The sequence below is a fragment of the Schistosoma mansoni genome, chromosome W (assembly GCF_000237925.1).
Source record: "Schistosoma mansoni strain Puerto Rico chromosome W, complete genome".
Lineage (NCBI taxonomy): Eukaryota > Metazoa > Platyhelminthes > Trematoda > Strigeidida > Schistosomatidae > Schistosoma > Schistosoma mansoni.
In genome coordinates this window covers 46,424,306-46,448,383 of record NC_031502.1, presented here as the reverse complement: position 1 = coordinate 46,448,383, position 24,078 = coordinate 46,424,306, and the positions used below count along the sequence as shown (strand labels likewise).

General features: G+C 35.2%; 2 protein-coding genes across 2 annotated transcripts in view; one reads left to right on the top strand and one right to left on the bottom strand.

Annotated features, from left to right (window-relative positions):
* The window catches only part of Smp_145170 (putative tbc1 domain family member), a gene marked incomplete at both ends in the record, with an annotated part of 20,653 nt that extends 20,360 nt beyond the window's left edge, over nucleotides 1-293 (top strand). The window contains one exon of the mRNA XM_018789906.1: nucleotides 213-293. Within this exon, the coding sequence (XP_018655302.1) occupies nucleotides 213-293 (81 nt within the window). The remainder of the gene's footprint in view (nucleotides 1-212) is intronic.
* Nucleotides 294-2,865: 2,572 nt separating this feature from the next.
* Nucleotides 2,866-18,447, bottom strand: Smp_145180 (putative rab GDP/GTP exchange factor; the record flags this gene model as incomplete). The annotated part of the gene is made up of 7 exons (XM_018789905.1): nucleotides 2,866-3,335; nucleotides 10,580-10,758; nucleotides 12,932-13,371; nucleotides 16,183-16,411; nucleotides 17,881-18,003; nucleotides 18,041-18,156; nucleotides 18,189-18,447. The coding sequence occupies 7 exons, from the start codon at nucleotides 18,445-18,447 to the stop codon at nucleotides 3,032-3,034; spliced, it is 1,650 nt and encodes a 549-aa protein (XP_018655301.1). The 3' UTR covers nucleotides 2,866-3,031.
* Nucleotides 18,448-24,078: the final 5,631 nt, after the last annotated feature.

Genomic DNA, 24,078 nt, shown 5'->3' with positions numbered 1-24,078 from the left:
CTTCAATTGACTCATGATCTCAACTCTATAGATTATCTGTAGTTGTTGGGATAGTTCAACTTAATAATTCTTTTTTCTCATAATTCAACTTTCCAGTTGACTCTACTCTCCCTCAAATTAAAATCTTTCTTTTTTTATAAAGGTTGTTCGAGTCCCTATAACTGCGAAAGAATTAAGTCAACAAATTGTTCGACAATCTCAAAAATGGGCAGCTAATCATCAAAAACAATCTTAGGCATTTAAGTTCATCAGTTGATTTAAATAATTGTCTAATACATCAAATGAAGAAATAACTAAAAAAAACACTTGATCATTTACCCGTTTACACAGATCAAGTCAGCATGGTAAAATGAAGTAATCAACGCCATAAAATGATTATATATATATATATATATTTCCTCTTCGAACACTGAATTACTCTTATTTTCATTTGTTCTTTTACAAAAAAGGAATGTGTTAACATTTTTCCTTCTTTTGTTAAAAATTAATAATAACTGCGACTTTCATACAATATCTGGTGCAATGTACTGTATTTACTCCGCCCAAACTACTTTCACTGGATGAAATTGCCTACATCATGATAAACACTCAATCATATCACAAGTGAAATGGCTTTTTTTTCTGAATAAACGGATAGACTCCTTCCGTGTATTTACTACATCATTTTTCATTTAAAATGTCTTTTTATGCATATTATTGTTGCTGTTATTACTATTACTCTGTTTCGTCTTTTTCTTTTATCTGAACTACCTATTTACTTTACTCATGGTTATTGTTTTTCTATGAACGTTAAATTGCCACTCTCTCAGACTTATGGATAAGGGTGGAGGGTCAACAGTAATATCCATCTCTAGACACATGAGATGTAAGCTTTTTTTATAGATATATACATATAGCTTCATTGTTCCAGCTTTTGCGTATTTTAATCTCTCTTGTTTTATTTTCAAATTTAATCAACCTACTCCAACCCTGGCCTTTGATCAAATGCACTATTTTGTGCTCACGTACGTGTATTGCTATCGTATGACTGAAATAATTATCTTTATTGTGCATTTATTTCTCGTAAATACTACAATTCGAATTTATACATGTCACCTTCTTACTAATGATAATTATTACTCTTACAAAAAGCTTTTGATTATTTGCTACAAAGATTCAATGAAACAACTGTGTACATAAAAGTTTTATTTTTAAAATCCTTTACTTCCTACTTGTCAAGTTATCTTAATTTTTTGTGTATCATAAATAATGTGATGCAAGTTTTGCTTGCGTGTTGCTTTTTCTCTAATTATCCCGGCTTATATATATATGACTTGCAAAATTCTTTGTAAGAATGTTTATTATCAGACTTAACGAAATCTGTCAAAATGAAGCTCACTAGTGTAGTAGATTGTTTGTCTTATATTAATGAAAGCAAATCTAATCCGGCCAAAGAAGCTAAAGTTATCCAATATATCTTATCAGAGAAGGGGTTTTCTATTTTGTACAGTTTACACTGAGATCTAGCTCACAACATATTTTGTTTGACGAAAAATATGTAAACACTTGAAGGTAAATTTTATCATCTTGAAAAAGATTACCACTCCTTAGGATGTTAGTAATTCAAATTGATATGGAAATATTTAAGATGAAATCCAGTAGAGAACAAATATTTCTTTTATTCAACATTGTATCAATTCACAGGCAGTGATCTCGCTTTGATTTCTCGTCAATTGTTTGACAATAAAATTACCATTTACTGAAATGTTTCATCAAAACCTTTTCCTTAAGTTGAAAATGATTTTCGTCAGAAACTGATATCAACCAGAGATCATCAGGCAGTTGTTTTAGACTCCTCAGAGATACTCATTTGTGACCCCACAGGAAAGCGAAATCGGGGTCTTTAATGCTCACAAGGAGCATAATTCATTTATATCACGGAACTGAAATCCAATTGTTTGCGCTAGGCAAATCGACAGCAAAACAAAATCTCTCGAGTATGTCTTTCCTCCATAGATTTTTTAGAGAAATAAAAGGACAAAACCTCTATAAAAGATTATCAAATACTTGGGATTTGTTGTTACTTAAGATTATTTACGCATCAGCTTCAGGCAAATCCATGAGTTTTATGTGTAACACCTGCATAATGAACACTTGATCAGTGACGGATCTAAATAGTTTGCAGGGGAACAATCACGAGAAAGAGTCAGTTTTTCCAATTATAATCTGTTGAGAATATAATAATTTATATTTAAAAAATGAGTGTGTACCGACTTTGTTTAAATCTTACGTATTGATCGGATAAATTTATATTTAAAATAACTATTTATTATAGTAGATCTAAGCGTTTTCTGTTGTGTTGTTTACGAGTTTTACGAATATTCATGAATGGAATAAACATGTCATAATGTCGTTTGAAGGTTTTCATGAAATCGGTATTCTTCATTTAAATATAAATCTGAATATTTTATGAGGTTTTAAAGGTTATTCTGAAGTTTTGCATATTAGAACGATAGTGATGACAACGGTAACACCACACTCATATTAACACACACTACAACGTAACTTTAAATGTATGATTCTTTCTTCTCCAATTCCATGCTATTTAGTACCCAGGTACTCGGGTTTCAATCAAACGTTTTACACAAAGTCTAGGGATACTGCTTATAAGCAGAAGTAGGTTGACAATGAAGTCAGTATTTGATACCCAACTGTTAAATTTTCAGTGATCTAACTATTTTATATCCACCTATATGATAACAGTTTCTTAATAAACTGAATTTTTTTATAGCCCCGTTGAAGACTATCAACAGATAGCTTAGAATCTTTGTTCATTACTATCCGAAATGAGTATGAGATTAAAAACGATGGATAAAAATAACAGTAGATAAATATACACTAATTTATTGATTGTTTACACTATACATCCATAAACACCTTCTGAAAGAAATATAAATGAATTTTTTCGAAATTAAAATTACAATTCAATGGAGATTAAAAGTTGATATTATTAAAAATAAACTTAGAAATAAGTAAATAGATGTGTATGATTTTACAAACTTTTTTTACAATGATTAACAGCATCATATGGAGCCGGTTGTATAGGATCTGGTAATAGACGATTTGTAGTCTCATCCAAATCACAGTCTAATAATGATTCATTTTGTCGATTTGATTTACATAATGGACCTAATAATAAAATATGTGGATTCTCTAAATGACGTGAATCTAAATCATCTATACGTACATTCAATGGAATATTTGTTCGTATTTGTTTTATTTCATGATGAAAATATTCATGAAATCGTTTCATATCGGATTCAGCTGATTCTAATTTTGTATTCAAATCGTTTAAGCTACAACAAAAAACAAAGAACGATATTTTAATTTTAACTAGCTCTGTAATGAACGAGAACACAGGCGGAGATAAGCAAATGTATTTTGAACACAAATTGCAGAATATCTTAGTATAATCTGAGAACCAGATTTGAGAACCCTAACCATACACTAAATGCTTAATTTGCAAAATATCAATCAATTATCACAGAATTGATTGTTCTTTCGCTTCCACACTAATCACTCTCTGTTCTCGTTCTCTTCGATCTTTTTAACATTCTACTGCTAGGTATTTCACTTTCGATTGATGATGCATACTACTTACTTCTGTCGACATCAATAGCACACACCATAATTCAACTAACTCATTTCTATGAGTTTATTTTTAATTCACTCACTTCTACTCTTTTCTCACCAACATTCTCCAATACTATTTACCATTAAACATATTGATATTTTCAAGTATCTTCTATGTAATATATTTTATCTCTCAGCACTATCTATTCAACTTAAATTGCCAATCGATATTACACGCACACACACACAGATGGTTATGTAAATATGAATATAGAGCACAGAGCATATGTGCACATATTTGTATGACATCCTATCCATATTTAATGTAATAATAATTATTGTTATTATCATTTATAAGTGGTCTTATTTATGTGATAGAAAATAAGTCGAGATGATTATTAATAATACCATAGTTTTCTTGTGAATTAACTTCATAGATTCTTAATTAATAATCGTGAGTAGAAACATCTACTTTCAATTTTGTTTGGATCATTGAGATAAATATTGATACCACCACTTGCTAAACAAATAATAATTAGTATAATCTTATTTATGAGAAAATAATAAGTTATGATTGAATCAGCTAAAAGGTGAATAATAACCTTATGGTAGTTTACTTTGAATATAACAATATTACTAAAAGAAAAGGATGATTATTTCAACTAAAGAACTATTTGCAAATGCAAATTCAATTCATGTAAACCAATTAATTTTATGATGGTTACATAACACTGCTTACACATGTAAATTAGTAATATAATACACACCTGACCTTAATGATTATTAAAACTATTTGAAAGCTTATTTTTAGTAGGCAACTAAAACTTTACATTTATATTATGAAACATCAAAGTAATTTCTCGTTAAATCTGTGGAAGCTTTTTTGTATAGTGTGGAATGAAATAGTTACTTGGATTGAAAATGTATTAACTATTTTCGTATTTCATATAACAAACCCTGATTACAATAGCTACACCTACTGAGAACCTTTTTCGACAACATTTATATTCTTTACAGTACAATTTGTTTGTATGCTTATTCACCATAGATCCTGTCAGTCAGTCAAACGCAACGTGGAACCGGGCATATGTGTACACCGGTTCAAGATGCCACTCGCCATTAGGACAGTGAGATGAATTCAGTTTCACAATAATTAAGTAACCTTCATCGTTGTCGTACGTCAGTTTACTAATTATAAAACATTATTGATGCGTTTGAGTGACACGGCTTAAAATCGATCACACTGATACAGTTGAATTCATTCTTTATCTTTCTTTGAAGCTGATGATTAGTTTCTGCTAAGATTGGGCGAATAGGAGAGGCTAACAAACCTTGGAAAGTATTGTTTGAAACGTCTATATTTTTGTTACTAAATGTGTAATTACTTACCCTTAGCTCAAGCAGATTTCATAGTTTCCAGATTGTTAGCTTTCATCTGACTCATTTACTATTATCATATATTTTTCTGTTTTAAAATTGCTACGAAGTAATCATAAGGCCTATTATTCCAACTTCACGTTTTAAATATTTCAATACACAATGTAATTTATGGTGCATTGTGGTTCATTTATTCATGCATTTAATCGTGTGGATTTTTGAGTCGAATAAACGGGGGTTAGATCGGGTGTTTTATTCTTTTATACTGATAATTTTGAGGAAGTGAAATTCCGCTGACCTATCCAGGATTTGGATAGCAGGTCATTGAGTTGAAACATTGGTATAGATACTCACAAGGTCGAGGTGAACGTAACAGATCCACAACCATATTAACTTTTTCCGTCTTCTCTCTTTTCCGATCTGATTTTTTTATTCGAAATTACTTCTTATACATAAATTTCCACTACAGTCGATATTATTTATCTCTAATTTACATGTTAATATTCTCTCTCACTGTCTTGACTTGAGGTATAGTAATATGAATTGATACACTTTCGTCCCTGACCTCATAAGCGTTGCTCAATTTGGTCCGTATGTTCAATTGATGATAAATAATATGCTTGTTAAGCTTTTAAAATTTATTAGGGTGTTTCTACATTTCAACCCTTCTTTATAGTTGACTTAGTAGCTAAATATTAGAGACCCGAAACTGAATGTTCCATGTTCTGTGATCCTGTCCTACGTCGTTTGTAAATTATATATTTTATCCTACTAGGAAGGTTTAAAAAAGATATTCGATGACAAAGACAACGAAACACTTCATGGAATTATTATCTACTTATTTAGAACTAAAATGCCCTGGTACGGTATATATAAGGGAGTTTGATGGACTTCCCCAATAACAAAAACGTAACTGCTTTATGGTACACAATAGGCCAAACAAAACCATTTTTTTCGTACTAAGAGTAATTAAGCTCTCATTAATTTTGAAACTAACTCATTGACAATATAAACTGCATCTAATTCTTTTCAAAACTATTGAAGGTGATTCCGAATGTAACTAAAGGTCTTCCATTCAACAAATTATATACTTAGAGTTTTACTGCTAACAAGTAGTAAAACTGTTTTCTCTTATTTTCTAAGTCTTCAAATCTATGCAATGCAGATTAGAAATAAGATGCACTTTTTTGATCACTGCCCGACCGTTGCTGCTACCTTGACGTGGTGGTCGGGCTTGCCTATCGTGATGATCCAATCGAGCTATGCTGGCTGGAACAATCGTTCCTCAAGGTCCTACGATGCCAGAGAGGTCGGTTGAAGAGCGGTGAGACTAAAAGCAGCAATCCCAAGGTCCGAAGGCGAAGTCGTACTGCTGACTGTACAGAGGTGTGAAAGCAGTAAGGTGTTTCCTTCAGACAACCAGCATGACAGCGATGCTGCCTTCCCACAAGGAGGGGTGGGGTTAGAAAAGGTCGACCCTAAAAATGCACACCTCGCCTTATCCCACGGATTTCCGTCTCCGGCGGTAAGGTCCTTTGAAGAACGAGCTAACACGTCAAAATCCCCCACAAAAAGGCCGTGCGTGACCGGCCTCAAGCAGTTGTCCCTTGGGCACTGCGGTCACGCTCCCAGGTCGTTAAGACCAACACTAATCCGACTTCTTTTTCAGGTCCCTCAAGAAATACCCTTCCACGGTGTGGGCAGCCGGGAAGTGATACTAGCCCTCATACCCTTAACTGCACACGAGACCAAGTTGGTCACTTTCAAATCCTTCCTACACCTAATAACTCTCTTATCTCCACGACTAACCCTTCCCACGTCCTTTTATCACCTCGCACCGCTAGGGCAAACGATTCGAGTACACAGAACGTTATTCCTGGTCTCCTGAAACCACGCTCTAAACTACATGTAGGAACTTTTAATGTCCGAACATTGTGCCAAATAGGACAACAGGCTTCCTTAGCTAGGACTCTAGAATCTTACACCATCGATGTGTGCTGCGTCTCCGAAACGCGCATACAAGATCCGAGTAGCGTCATTCATTTTATTTCATCATATCAAAATAAAGAACCATCTCGATACACGCTTCGTGTATCTGGAAGCCCTGATGCTGCTTCCCGTGGCCTCGCTGGAGTAGGTATAGCATTAAGTCCTAGGGCAGAACTAGCTCTTTTAGACTGGATCCCAGTAGACAGTCGTCTATGCGCAGTCCGACTAAACGGATCAGTAAGGACTCGGAAAGATAGGGAAACTCGTCGTTGCCTCTTCGTCGTCTCTGCCTACTCTCCCACTGACTGCAGCTCAGACGATATAAAAGATGAGTTTTACAGGAAACTTTCTGACCTTCTCCGAAAAGCTAGGTGTTCTGATATAGTAATAGTAGCAGGTGACTTTAATGCTCAAGTAGGTAAACTAAGTGAAAGGGAAAGACACCTGGGTGGATCTTATGGTGTCATGGCGAAAAGAACAGATAATGGCGACCGTCTGTTGCAGCTATGCTCAGATAACCACCTATTTCTTGCAAATACTAACTTTAAGCATAAGGAAAAACATCTTTTGACATGACGACCCCCGAATTCGTCCCAACGTTGAACCCAATTAGATCACATCGCTATCAGCCACCGATGGAGGGGCTCGATAGAAGACTGTCGCTCATTCTGGAGCACATGTTTAGATTCAGATCATGCTCTAGTGCGAGCACGTATCTGTCTGCGTCTTACTGGTCGTAGGAAAGACACTGCAGGGAAGCCTCTAAGGGTTCTACTTAATGATAAACAAGCTAAGAATATATTTCAGGAACAACTGGAAAAACAGTTAGGCAGCCATGCAAGTTGTGTCCACCCCGAGGCAGCGTGGAATGACACCCGAAAAGCTGTGGAAACAGCAGTGATATCCGCTAGTAAGGTAAACCATAACGTTAGGGAGAAACAATGGATCTCGGCATCATCTACCACACTGATAGATGCTCGTAAACTCATCCCACCTGGCTCTGAACATAACGAAGAGCGGAGTCAACTTAAGCGCAGGCTTATAAGAAGCCTACGTAATGATCGTGAACAGTGGTGGGTAGCGAAAGCAAGAGAGATGGAAAAGGCAGCGGCAATAGGTAACAGTAGGCAGCTATTCAGACTCGTTAAAGAAACCGGTATTAGGAACCCGAATATCAGTGAAACCATCTCAGATAAAGATGGGCATATTATTCATTCTCAATCCAGGAGATTGGATCGATGGGCAGAACACTTTAGGGATCAGTTCAACTGGCCTTCAGTCACACTTCAATTACCCACGATCCCCAGTCGTCCTGAATGGCAAATTGATGTAAGTCCTCCAACCCTCTGTGAGGTTGAAAAAGCTATAGGAAATCTGAAGCGAGGGAGAGCCGCAGGCCCTGACAGGTTGACCCCTGAGATTTTTAAGGATGGTGGTCCAGTACTAGCAGTGACATTGACTGAGGTCTTAGGTAGAATCTGGGAACTGGACGTACATCCATCTGACTGGTCCCAATCACTGATTGTGCCAGTCTATAAGAAAGGACAAAAGTCCTCCTGTGACAATCACAGAGGGATCAGTTTGACTAATATGGTGTCTAAAATATTAGCTTCAATTATACTAGGTCGCCTAACCAAAGCTCGTGAAGAGCAGACTAGAGAAAACCAGGCTGGTTTTCGACCTGGACGTGGTTGCATAGACCAGATATTCACCCTACGTCAGGTCCTAGAACATAGACATACATTCAGACGTCCCACAATAGTAGTATTTCTTGACCTCAAGGCGGCATTTGACTCCGTTGATCGTGAGGTTCTATGGCAGTGTTTGTCACTGAAAGGAGTACCAAAGAAGTACATTAACCTCATAAAGGCTCTCTACTCGAGCAAAACTGGTCGAGTTAGAGCCTATGGCGAACTGTCATCAGAACTGATTACCACAAGTGGCGTTCGTCAGGGCTGTCCACTCTCCCCATTCTTGTTTAACTTTGTCATTGACATACTTTTAGAGATAGCACTTTCATCAGCTAAACCTCCAGGAGTTGAACTTTTACCGGGAGATTCACTTGTTGACTTAGAATACGCCGACGACATAGTTTTACTCGGTTAAGACGCTGACAACATGCAGAGTCTTCTGACCACTATAAGTAACAATGCAGGCATGTTCGGGATGCGATTCTCTCCCTCGAAGTGCAAAATGTTACTTCAGGATTGGGTTGCATCGACACCTGAACTAATGATAGGGAGTGAAGTAGTTGAGCGTGTAGACCACTTCACTTATCTTGGGAGTCTCATCAGCCCTTGTGGTCTGGTGTGTGACGAAATATCAGCACGGATACAGAAGGCTCGTCTAGCTTTCGCCAACTTGCGTCATTTATGGCGTAGGCGAGATATCCGTCTAGCAACCAAAGGACGGGTTTACTGTGCAGCAGTTCGCTCCGTCCTACTTTATGGCAGTGAAACATGGCCAATAAGAGTAGAGGATATTCGTAGGCTACTAGTATTCGATCACAGATGTCTTCGAAGCATTGCTCGTATATCCTGGGACCACCGGGTAAGTAATGCAGTTATTAGGAAACGAGTACTAGGTAGGGATGGCAAATCGATTGATGAAGTAGTGAAACTTCATCAGTTGAGATGGCTGGGACATGTGTTACGTATGTCCGACCACCGACTGCCCCGATGTGCAATGTTTCATGGTGTAGGAGTAGGTTGGAAGAAAGCTAGGGGTGGCCAGACCAAAACGTGGCACAAATCAATGAAGTCATTGACAAGTGGACTGGGCCATGTTGGTAGGTGTAGACTACCTGGTTGGGATTCGCGAGATGATAGCAACCGATGGTTAGAGTCCTTGAATGACATGGCTCAAAATCGTTTGCAATGGCGAAGGTGCATCCACTCTTTGTGTTCTACCAAATTCTAATCTTCTGAATTCCTCATGTCTTTATCTTTTTCTCTTTCCAAATTTATTTCACTGTACTATACTCCTTCAATAATTTCTTCAAACCCTAATCTTTTGGATTTCTGATTATACTCCTACTACTTCTACCACTATGGGATTTGAATCGACAACTGCATCTCTGTGCTAATGTGGTATGGCAACTCGAACTGATGTACGTACGTACGAAGTTCTACGTTGTGACTGACTGACTTTGATCACTGGGTTTACTTCAGATTCGATATTTTTATAATACAGACTACCAAACGCTTTTTTAAAAATATGTGGATACCATCATTTAGTTAAGAAAACAAAACCAAATCTCCTTAAAATAGAAAAGTTCTGTCAATATACTTTATACTGTTGATGTGAGGGCCAGTGTGACATCATCCGGCTGACCAAACCAGAGTTCATACGGAAGGGTTCGAACATGTGAATAACTGGTTGAATGGCAAGTGCTTTAAAAACTAGATCACCACACCCTTTATTATATGTTACGACTATTTACAAGGATAACTAACTTCAAATAACACTATAGAAATTATTACTTTTTATAACTATGCTAACAGGAATATCAAAAGGCTGAATTACAGTAACAATTCTACAACATTTATTATGAATTAAAAATTTATTGTTTTAAAATAAATATAAATATATACACAATTACCTATCTTCTAAATCTGCAAGACGAATTCCATTGTCCATTAATAATTTTTCGTTTTCTGATAATGGTTCACCAGGACGTCTGATTAATAATAAACCTTTTCGCATACATCGATTAAAATCTTCTTCGGATAAACTTAATGATTCATGAGTTAGATTCCTCAAGAAGTGAACAGCACAAGACTAGAAAAAAAAGAAAACAGGGGATAAGTAATTGATAAATAATGTTTTTTTTGGTAAAATCATTTGGTGTTATTCTCTTTTTCTCCATTCTTTCATAATAAACAAACTAACGTATCTCTCTGGATTACTACGCTAAAAACAGTGGATGGAGTCATGCTTATGTACATAAAATTAAGACTATTGACTAAATAGCTTAAAATATCTTTAAGTGGAGCTTTTCATCATAAAAACCAGTTATAATTTTTTGGATATTTCGCTTTTAACAATGTAACACTTCAGTAATAGTCAACATGAAAAATGTCATACAATATATTAAGAAATCAGTTGTAAGATCACATATTGATTTGGGGTAGTTTTCATTCACCTGACTTCTAGTACGCTTTTCTTTCTACGGATTAATTTGATGTGATTTTCGTTTATTTAGCTGTTAGTACACTTTTATTGTATTAATTAATTCAGTATGACATGTTCATGTGACATTTGTTTAAATTTGAAAATGCCCTGACTAATAATCAATGAATGTAGCCGATATGTAATTGAATGAATTCAAATGTCAATTAATCTTCTTTGATCTCTCCACTAATTGACTCTTCCTTACTAGATTTGTCCTACGAAGTAGGCAGGGATGAAAGAGGAGGCTGTGGTATACTGCTATGAAATTCGCTATGTTTGAAGAGATTACGAACGAAGGATTAGCAACACAACGACAAGACGAGCTAAACTATTCCAATGAGTTCAGCCCTGCTAACTGGAGGGAGAAGACCAGGTTTATATGAAGGAAAGTTATATTCTACAAGCACCAAGAAGCACGAACAACAAGCACACAACTCAAGCGTATATATACAACATGAAGATGTTCCTTGGAAACGTCACAAAATAGCATAATAAAAGAGGGAACGAATCAATGACGTTTAGGGTCCTTTCACGTAAGAAATACAATCTGAAGGTAAAAATGGGCCCTTTGGCACGTAAACGAGAAATTCGAATTTCCAAAATAAAATTACAAAATTAAGACGTTTACCAAGTGATTTCTGGAAATCCCCGGCAGAATCGTTATTATTAGCGATATCAGATTTACTGATTTACGATCATAAACAGTACATAATATTATCAATGATAAAATGTTTATGGTATTAATACTTTGTAGGATATTTACTAAACTATTTTCAGTTGCAGTGAAAAAGTAATGATGATGGACAATTTAAGTTAGACATACCGTTTCATATAACAATCCAAAGGGAATTATTTGCTCTTTTAACTACAAAACAACTGTTCATCACTACTGAATCAATAGTACTTTAAAGGGACTAGATCCAATGTCTTATCGTCAGCTAGTAAATGGCTAATGGAAGAGTACGCGTATACACTTTTTTGTATGTAGTTAGGTTTTCCCTTGGACAACAGACATCTAAAGCGATAATGCCTCCACACAACAGGAAGGCATTACAAAATACCGGCCTTAAAAATGAAACACCATACTATGCCCCGCAGATTTCCATCCCCAGCGGTAAGGCCTTAAAAGTGTGACGTTAACTTACCTAAAACTACTCACAAAAAAGCTATGACTGCGCTCAAGCAACTGTCACTTAACCATTGCAGTCAAGCCTCTAGGTCATCAAGACTACCCTCTAACCCATTTACCTTTTCCGTTACCTCAAGAATAATTATCCTTGCACGGTATGGGGGACCAGGAAGTAAGAAACCGTCTTTCCGTCTCCAACGGCACTCAGGATCATTTCATTTGTAATCAAACCTCATCTTCACTACCTAACATTTATTTCTCTGTGGTTACTGAGGTGAATTTAATCTTTAATAGTTACCATGAAGTAAAGTCAGTAAAAGGTTTATAAGATAAAAAAGTCTGTATCACATTCACTTAACAATTAATAACAGTTAATAATAGTAAAACTTTGTCAGGAACCAATCAGTTTCAACGTTTAAATTATTAGAATATCAAAAGAGCAATTTAGAGATCACTGGTTTGACTATATGTAAATGCAATATAAATGTTCTCAGAACTTTACTATTCATCTTTACACTTTATTACACACATGCTCATTAAAATCATGTTAGCAATTATAAAATTTATATTAAACTTGCTTCATACTAATACATAGAAGAAATATGAATTGAAAAAAAACGTTGTATGAATATAATACAGTGAAATACTTACTAAATTCGTGAAGAAATAACCAGCTTCACCACTATTCAGTCTATTCTGATTAGCAAATCTCATAATAAATTGTAAATTAGAATAGATTAATGGTGGATTTGAATTTAGTACAATCCAAATTAGTGTCGGTAAAAAATCGTCAGCATTAGCGGTATTCTCTTGTTCAAATACAATATTATTAGTTATATTCACAGAATTATTCATGGCATTATTTTGTACATGAGTTGAATTATTATTTTCATTTTGACTAGGCACGTAATCAGATGTTGAGCTTTTATTATTATTATCACTATTATCATTATTATTACATAAATATGGTTGTGTTATAGCAGCATAATTTCGATAGTGAACTCTTAAAGCATCGAATACACTACGACAACATTGGACTATTTGATTTAATTTATCTTCAGATGCAAGTAATGTATTCACTTTGATAAGAGCTAAATTAAAACAAATAAAATGAAATAGAAATATAATAACTAAAACTTAATCAAGACATGATATCAGTCTGTGAAGTGATGGAATGAGTCATTTTTGAAGGTGTAAAATACCTAGGTTCACATGATCATCGTGAACGATGGATACGTTGAGTGATATGACTCAGAATTGGTTGCAGTGACGCAGATGCATTCACGTTTTGTCTCCATTTAGATATTGTGTTTTAGGATTATTTCACGCCTTTTATTTCGCAAATTCAACCTTCTCTATGCCTACTCTTTTTTACTACCGTTAATGTTATTATTAGTGTTTCTACTAATGTGGTATTTTTCTTGATAATCCCATATCATTTTGTTGATATGGTGTGACAGCTTGACCCGATGTATTTATTTGCCAGATTGTACGTTGCTTACAATTGACTGGTAATTAACTTGTAAACAGGTATCTTAATAAGCAAATATTTCTAGAAAGTAACTACATAGATAATGGTTAACGTGATAAGAATTGGATATTAAAGTACTAGAGAAATGAAACAATAAATAATATCGTACGGACGGTTCCATCAACCATAAAGTTACTACATTCAATCTTGTAACCACTTTTCCTATCTTACTTAACCTTTTTAGACCATTTACATTACTCAATCTGAAGCCAGTATTAGATATGCATAGAATTAGTGCTATCCATACTGTGAATGATATACTGTACTTCCTTTTCTGTGTAAAAATACATTTTAACTTAGACTGCTGGTAAATTATTTACTGATTTATGAGGATATTCAGAAGAATATTAGTTAATTCGGCAAAGTAAAACAGATCGAACTATTCTTCTAAATAAGTAATCTGATCGACACTATCTAATCATCAAAATGGATAAGTCAAGATTGAAAACAACATCCATACGTTTGCCAACCGCAATTCAGGGTAAGCTAGATCCCTAATGTATGTAGTCAGATCAATTTTTAAGAAGTCATTAAGTTATTGTAAATAACTTTTGGAAATGAATAATTAATCAGCTTTGGTCATTCCGTCGGATTGACTGTTGTTTACAGGTTGTATTTATACAATGGAATAAGAAAGATGATATGCGCAATTAACACACTTCTATGTACGTATGGGTGCATGTGTGGGCGATCGGTTCACTAGTCTAATCACCCACGATTAAAAACTGATGTTCAAATTACGAAACTACGTAAGGCATATACACCAAATAAATTGTTGAAGTACAACTAAATATGATTATTTCAGTTAGGCAGTAGATAGTGGTATTAAATACAGAAGCTTAAATGTTGGATTCCAGTTTATATGAAATAATCTAGAACAAAAGTCTTAAATAATTATTCCATTAAAGATCATATGTGTTACACACTTGTGTCCTACTGATACTCAATAACGACCAGTTATCTCTCGAATTAACTTGTTAAATACTTATTAAAAGTCCAATGTTAATAAATATTGGCTTGAAGACATTATATTGTTTAAAAAAACGTGTAAAAAAGCGAGAAAATACAACATAAAAAAGGTTGTAATTGAAGGGATCAGCATAATAAATTTACAAGATACTACTTTATTTATTACTATTATCGTCGATCAAAAAGATATGATTCATTATAACATTGGTCCCATGTGTTAATATAATTCAACTAGATATATTGAATTATTTGCTATATAGTTAAGATGTATCAAATGTCAAACAAACTATTTGATGTCATATAAAAAGCGTTATAAACGAGAAATAAGTGGTTCATAAAAAAGTGCAATTTCAAATCATTAACATCTAATTCAACTGTAAGTGTATATGTCATTTATAGGCTTTCATAAAGATCACTAAGATTATCATTTCTCTACTTTTACTGAGGTCTATTTAAGTGAATAGATTATCATTACTCTATCCTAAAATTTCAAAATTTAACGCATTCTATTCTAGATATGATGATTGAATCTAATAATAAGTTCGGAAAGTAACTGTTCACCATTTAATTATGGAGTTGGTTACATAGATAGTACATGTATATTTTGTGCTAGTCTTGTGAACGAGAACTCAGGTGTGGATTACCAATTTATTGTTTGATTCTAAATTACAAAGTGCCTTCTTAAAATATGAAAACCACACACTAAATACATTCTTTGCATATTTTATTTGGGCTTACTCGTAGGTGCCTCATGACTCATCCAATCATGTTGTTATTACAATTGCCCTCTATTTCTCTTCAATCCAATCTTCTGTTGGCAGGCATTCTACTTCTGATTGGTACTCTATCTTACTTATATCTGTCAGCATACGTAGTATACACCACACTAGGTTCCTTCGTAAATTGAAACCACACAAAAAAATTTCGTGGAAAACAAATATCTTATACAAGTTTTCTTTTCATAGGACGAAGCTCACAGTCCTCATATTAAGTGAAAAGCAGGTTTTTTTTCTACTGATTGGATGAGAACCATTACCGAGTTATTTATCTCCATAAAAAAGGTGAGATGTAAACTGCTTACATTTTTCCACTTCAAAATGATTATTTATTTACACTATTAATAAACATTTCCTGGATGTCCACAGTAAATATCACCTTACCCAATTCCTATTTAAATCTTCGTAGGAAATATTCCGTTTTTTATTTGTGTCAGTTTACCGGACACTTTACACTACAACTGCAAATATAACGATTTAGAAACTAACTGTAAATAATATTCATTTTTACATTTCCATAATTTCTGGAGTGTCCCAAGAAAAAAACTGGGTGTAAAGGTTAAACTTATGACTCTATTAATAATCAACAACCATAAATCGTGCACATAAAATTTACGTATTCTTACCAAATGTTGCTAGATCTAAATGAGCAAGTTCCTCCGATGAATTAGGATTAATCGGTGAGTCAAGCAAGTAGGGAGTTACCCAATGCAATGATCGAATTTTTTCCTGTAATTTCAAATCTATATTTTCATCATCCGTTGTAGGCGAAGCAAAAGCCCAAAAATAAATCCAAGTTGTAACGAAACGCTCAACTGAGTTTAAAACGGATTCTTTGGTTTTTGATGACAAATTCTGAAATTGATTAAAACTACTCTTTAATAAAATAAATCAATGGATAAAAATTTATTTCCGAATCATAGTATCAAGATCTTTCTCAAAACGTCCCTATACAAATTAGATGAATAATGAGGATCCTATGGTCAACGGAATATTGATTACTTTCAAAACTAAATAGTTTAACTGGAAAATGACTGAAAATAAGATATAGGGTGACTTTGTTACCCATGAAGGTCCTCTGATTGACGAGAATAGATATTTCACAGTTTGAAAATAATAATCATAGTAATAATGATAAATCATTCCCACCCTTTTCCAGAACATGGCTTTATATCCCTAAATCATACAACAATATCGCGTTGACAATGAGTTTTATCTACCCAGTACTTAACGCGAAGCAGGTCTTTTTAATGAGACAATACATTCCTTAACAAAATTTAACTGTGCTCAAAACAATGACATTCATTTGGGTGAAGTCGGGTTCTCTAACCACGATTAAATCACCCAGCTTGGAATAAAGATAAATAAAAGCATCCTACTGAGCTATAGATCTCATCTCAATATTCATTTGCAGGCAGCAACTACAACACAATAAATATTTGTTTACCATACGCATGATCATGTTTAAAATTTAGCTGAATGTGCAGACATTCTCAACGAATCCACAACCTGTAAGGAACGAATCCTGTCAACTGCGAGTAGGCTTCTTGAGTATCACAGTCTGGATTATATGACAGGAATTGGTATTTTAGACGTAACTGGTGGCAGAATTAGATGTGGGCTGTTTTTAAAGATGGGTATTATAATAAAAACAGTTTGGAATAATGGAATACTTTGTCTTTCATACCTGAAAACAATACAGAAACTCTCAGACAGAACTTTTATCGTTAACATTAGTTGAATTAAACTATCTGAATCGGAAGTCATACAAAGTGGTTATTAATACGTCTGAGAATACTACATCAGAAATGAAGACTGACTCCATGGCTCCAGTTAGAAGAACCTCTATGGTGATAACACATTTTCCGAAAAGTTATCTTGAGAACTCTTCTTAGTAATAATAAAACTCTTGGTGGTATTCGCAGTGCAACTCAGTAACCAATAAGAGATTTGTGTACACAGTTGTCAGCCAAACATTCTATACGGAGTTTCATGTTACTGCTATGTTACCCAGACAGAATAAGTGGATGGCGGTTCAAACCTAAAACTTGATAGTTAAAACTAAAGTGTTTTACCAACAAAGCCACTGCTCCCTATAAAAAGAAATCATTTGTCAGGCACAGATTCATTTACAATAAGGGCTAATGATATTATTGGGTTGCTAAATGAAAGTAGATGAATAAGGTTAGAGTCTATAATCGAGCAATTAAAAGTTGAGTTATGTAATTACTAAATCTCCTACCTGAAAAACTAAAAGTTAATCATTAAACAAGTCGATATCATAAAGTATTTTATACATCACTAAAAATGGAAAACTAACGTACTGAATACATAGGATTGTTTGAAATACGGTTCGAAAGGTTGTGATAAAAGTCTTGCACAATCATTGAGGCTTGATTAATGTTTGAACTTCGAATAGGCTCCAACTGTTCCATAAGCTTTGAAACCTTGAAAAAATTTCAGTTACTAAATTCGAATATCTACATGGCGGGAAATATCGGCATTTGCAGAGGCTCGAAGGGTATTTAGAAATGTTTTAAACTCTTTTTCGGCTTGTAAACACTCTTCTGGGTTCACTGGAATTTGGTCCCGGTTATCATCTGAGATATTTCACAGAATGGCCATTCCTTACCTCGAGGAACCTTAAATATATTTTTGATAGACGTTGCATTCTTTCCAATGGTATGTTTGGGTTTAACCTCCGCTTCTGAATTTTGAGTTGAAAGTGATGAAGTGGAAGAAGCCTGACGAAAATTCGATTGCCTTTGATGAGCGTTGCGATAGCAGACGGAACAATATCCATCCCATGAAGGATTCCCATAAAAGCCACACTTATTTTTACATGACAAACTTGATACTTGAAGACGAGATGGAGGGTAGTTTGCATTCATCGTAAGGATGTTCCCCGATCAGTTGACTGCAGCTTCATACACTTTCAAAAAAAAACTGTAATACATTGATTATATGTATACATAAACTATAACATTAACAAATCTTCTGAATGTCTGAGCATAGAGATACTGGAAAACTAAGATTTGAATAATATAAATCTCTAAAGTGCTTAAAACGATATACTTATACCAGTTTCCGATTACTGTTTAGTTCGACGTGGGATATTAGCGGACGTAGAGGCAGGTAGAAAGAATGTTAGGGGTGGCCAAACCAAAACGTCAGATCAGTCCATGAAGTCAGTGAGTGTTGGAATGAGTCATTTTGAAGGTGTAAAATACCTAGGTTCACATGATCATTGTAAACGATGGATACGTTGAGTGATATGACTCAGAATTGGTTGTAGTGACGCAGATACATTCACGTTTTGTCTACTCTTAGATCTTGTGCTTCAGGATTATATCATGTCTTTTATTTCGCAAATTCATCCATCCCAAGTAACCTTCTTTATTGTTAATCCTTTTACTACTGTTGATATTGTGTCTAGATAACTTCACATTTCTCTGTCCCTATAAGGTATGTGAATTCGAACTGATGGGTATATGCGCTAGGTTCTACGTTGAGAGTGGTCGGTTAACTGTTTACCTTGACTTTATGGAAACAGAACCTTCAGTTTTATACTCATTTATTGTACATATATCAATTGGTTACTGAGTAATGACTAATGTCATGCCCTTTTAGCTACTAGATCTGATCGAATTACAGTGTATCCACTAATCTAAAAAAAACTTGACGGTGGGTTCACTATTTTTTGATATTAGGTGGTTGGATGTATCTGAAATGATACCCTAGACTTAGATTTTGTGACATTTGGCACCATAGATTGCCAACATCCAAGGGAGAAAGATATGGAGGCAAGATGATAAATGATTATTAGATATTTCGTCCAATCACACTTATTAGCTCATTGGAATAAAAGAATTAAAAGTGAGAGAGTGATGTACGAACGTTTGGATAACCGCCTAGTGGCTTTGAAAACAAAAACTACCGAAATTTAGAATAATTTGAGCAAGTTAGGAGAATTCGATTTAAGACTATATTACATTCCATGTAGGGAAATGGTCGAAGTCAATTGATCTGCCAGATGAGCAAGGAAGAAAAGGATAAATTAGTGTGGGACAAACTTGACCGGGATTATAGAGTTACACAGGCCATAGGATTATTCACTTTTGAAATAAGGTGGGGGTCAAGGAAAGAGCCTACAACTCATTCTCTGCAGACTTTCCCTTCTACATAGAGACATTTAGATTTTGGAGATTATTGCCATACGCTTTGTGTGGAAACAAGCCAGTTGATAAGATTAAGAGCCTAAAAGTATCCTGAGTGGTCAAGACAATTTTTATATACTGCTTTGACATGTGATGCTGGATGGAGTGGGACCGAGTCAAAAAATACTAGAATTGGAAAGGCTAGGCCACCGGATAATTTTATCAAGTCGCCGATAGTCTGAGTTATGTGTAGGATTTTTGAATAAAGTCCTCGAGGTGATAAATACTTCATAAGGCAAGCTATGTCTTGTCTGAAATAATTGTAAAACTGCTGGCAATCCTGCCTGACATATCACTGCAGGAGTCCAAACTTGCAAGTGACTGGAAGAGCTCAAGCATTAGTTTAATCTACAAACTGAGGATAAACATTTAGTCATTTACTACTACCCATTAGGCCTTAATATTATTGTTATTAGTTTGATGGAAAAGAATATTTGGTGCTGCTATTCTACATCAATTAAAAGATAATACTCTTCTGGCCGCTGTTTCCTAGCAGTTTCACCCACTTTTTCACTGAAGGAAAAGGTTGGACTGCAGCGAAAGAAATGAGTATTGAGGCAGATGTAATCTTTATCAATTTACATAAAGATTTCGTGAAAATATCTCATCTGGATTTAAGCCGGTCAGTTGTACACAACGTGGAAACTGACCTACATGTTAAACCACAATAGCATAGCAAGATGGAAATGTCAAAACAAATTCCGCAGTAGTAGGAACAGCAGAAAAGACTTAAGTATAAATGATATAACCCCAGAAAAGATGAATTCGTGGAGTAAAATAGCACAAGATAGTTGGAAACTTCGTATCTAAAAGAACGCAGAGTAAATACATCTACGCCAATGAAGTCGGTACTGAGCCATGTCAATGAACGTATCTAACTACTGGATACGATAACCATGCTGATCATAGGCAGGAAATTCGTACCTGCCAAGGCTAAAGCTGACTGCTCATGATTTTATGGCCTGATAAGACGTCTTAGTTCGGGTGCTTCGAGCTTTCTTTGAGTGATCAGACCTGAACACGGCATCAGTGAGACTGAAAAACTTTGGAGTAAATGCCAAAGTTGAAGATAAGAATGTAGACTCTCAGTCAAAGAAGGTAAAGTGTGTGAGTGAATAGCATTTTATCCTAAGTGGAATCAATAGAGATTGCAGTTCCCCAAAAAACAATGGTTTTATAGACAGACTTTCACAAAGTGTTATAAGATTCTGGGGGAATTTTCGGGTTTTCGTGCCATTTTTCCTAAATTTCCCAAAAACAAAATTTTCCTTAAAATAGGTAGATTGGGAACTCTAGGCCATTTTCCACGTTACGTAAAATATCTGATCAGAGTAGCGGAAATGTTTAAAAAACTGTTAGACGGGACTGAGGTGAGGGGGGTCACACATAATGACAACAATAAAACGGAATTGCAGGAAGGCATAAATCTTCTGCCTAAGTAGACAAATAGGTGATTGTGAGTAGTCAGTGTCTCGAAATCTTGACGAAAACAATAAATTCATTGGTTGAAGCTCCTACAGACACATCGATGTTATAAGGAAATGTTCACTGTAAGTGTTAACAAAGGTCAGCTGACTAATGTATAGTCTGAGATAGCACTTACTGTAACACAATACACAAAGTAGCCGCTTAAAAAGTTCGACGGTTGTGAACTGATTAGAGGGAGATTTCGCTTAACGAGCTTCCATGTCTAAGAGCAGTGGATCCCCGACATAGTCAACTGCTCATAAATAAATACACTCTTATACGCTCGTGTCTCGTTCTATCGTGCCCGTGGATATGATAACCGAACTATTAATTAACTATCATCTGTGTTCATAGACTGTTGTGACTCTCTCATTGCATTCTACGTCTGGCGAACTTACTGGAGCTATATCTACCACATTGGGATTATTAATTATCTATAATTGTGAATTTCGGGACCGAACACAACAGAACCCGCAACAGCCAGCTGATTTAAGTAACGTCCCTGAACTTTCATTTGTGTTAATAACCTATAAGTTGTTTATTGTTAAATTAACCTTTGGATGTAATAACTTTATTGCTATTTTTGGCTAATATACTTTTTGGTCCACCACAATTTTATCAGTCTTGATGAATTTGTATGGTGCTCAGTAAGATTGTCTTCCACCTGGAGGTGTCTAGTCGGAGTCATCTACAGGAAGTCCACTGCTGAAATGGAGTACGACAATCGTATGCTAGAAGGATAATCCCGCTTTTCTCGTCTCACATTCACTTATATCCTGATTCTAGGGGACTTCAACCTTTCTAAAGTCAATTTCACGGAACATGAGTACATCGTTGGTGAAAACTCTACTGGAGCTCGACTCTTCAACCTCACTGAGGATCTGAGATTATTCGAAAATGTGAAGTCGGAAACTCGTTGAAGAAACAGTCAAACTCCGTCGTGCTTAAGCTAGGTATTTACAAACGAAAAATTCCTAATTAACAACCTCAACCCTGGCTCCCCTAGCGAAAAGTGATCACGCCGGAAAAATTTAGAAAACAGTGATTTAACTTCTGCTCTAAGTTAGTGACAATACGGTTACCAAAATCAAGTGTATTGTGACATGTATATTCAGTGATTTATTCGTAACAACAAAATAAAGATCACATATTTTTCCTATTTGTCACACTTCATATGTAACCGCATTTATATTCAATATCTATTGTTTCTCTGTATCAATGGTAAAGAAACATATTTGTTTGGTTATGTCTAATATACACTATACTACCGCGGTTCTTAGAATGTAAACGCTATCTTCATCGTCCATTAATCTGCTTTGTTGGCCACGGCCTTTGATTGAAGATTATAATAGTATTATAGCATCCTTTTAGGCCTTCACACACTACGTTGGATCTTTGGCCCAGATCATTAATAAATGATATTGCCGGATTTAATCTTCTTCGTTTTGCCGTCAGTGTAATCACGTGCAGAGGAACCTTTGTTAACCAAGTGAACTTATTTGTGGTTTTTATCTCAGAGAGCAGCTTACAAGTGGCATTCGTTTTCATAACACTGTTGCCATTTTGTTGCTCAATATACCGTTCTATATTTGTTACCTTTTGCGCTAATTATAAACATACACTTAGGTTTGTAGTGTTAATTATTTTGGTATAATCTTGTAACTTTGTGAATTGTTATATAATGACTAACCTCTTTTCGGGATCCACCGCAAGTGATAATATGTTTATCGTACTAATACTGTTGTACCACTAGTTTTACCAATAATTTTAAATCAGTTTATATGAACTGTCAGTCGTTTGTCGATGCAATCTAATTCAGGGCAACTTATTAGAATATTTTAAAACATGATGTGCTTGTGACTACTTCCATGGTCAGTGAGAGTTAGTCCACTATTTCTCAAGTTATCAACCCAACTCGAACTTTTCGGATCATCTAATCAATCCATCTAAACCAGCTCGTGGTTCTGGCTGATTCGGACTACCGCTAATTATCCTCCAAACATTCACATCATCTGCAAATGAGATGAGTAACAGCTAAAACAGCCTTTGCAGTTCACTTAAATAAATTAGAAGTAATAGGGAACTTAAGATAGTATATTGCTACATGGTTTTTAGCAGGCCTTCATCCAGATAGCATCCCAATTACTCTCACTTTGTTTTGGTCAGGAGAAGAAAATTGTACTCCACACTCGTATTGTGCCTGCTTGTCCAAAGTTAGGTTTCTGTGTAAATTCTACTGAGACTCTTTGCTGTGAAGCTTGTCTAAATCTAAGAACAGTAAGTCGACAGACAGATCGCAATCCTGAACTGTTGTGCAGTTCTCTCTCTTGATGACTACGCTTATTGGGCAGGAATGTTTTATACAAATCACATTCTACTCCAAAGCCGACAGACTTCTCTGTTCGATATGATCAGAATAATATTCCCGAGTTGCTTTTTCCAAAACACTAGATGCTGTTAGTCAGACCGTCAGGTAAGTTAGATATCTCTTAGTAAAAATAAGGCTAATTATGACATTTTTCCACTTCCTCGGAAGTTTTGTCCAGGTAAGCGGTATGATAAGTAGGTGCATCAGTTGCTCAGAGATAATATCTGCAACGGGTGATGGTTCATAATGATCCAGTAGTTTATCACTTCCTACGTCTCTAGGTCAATGGAGGACTGTCGCCACTTCTATCCTCGTGAACAACGTAATTGACCGGTGCTAGAGTACGGACACAAGGTTCAATCCACCCATACTTTGTGACACAACTCAGGTGGTCGATTAAAAAACACTATTTCATGTATATATTTAATACTGTACGCAACATTATTTATTTAAAATGATTGATAGCTTTT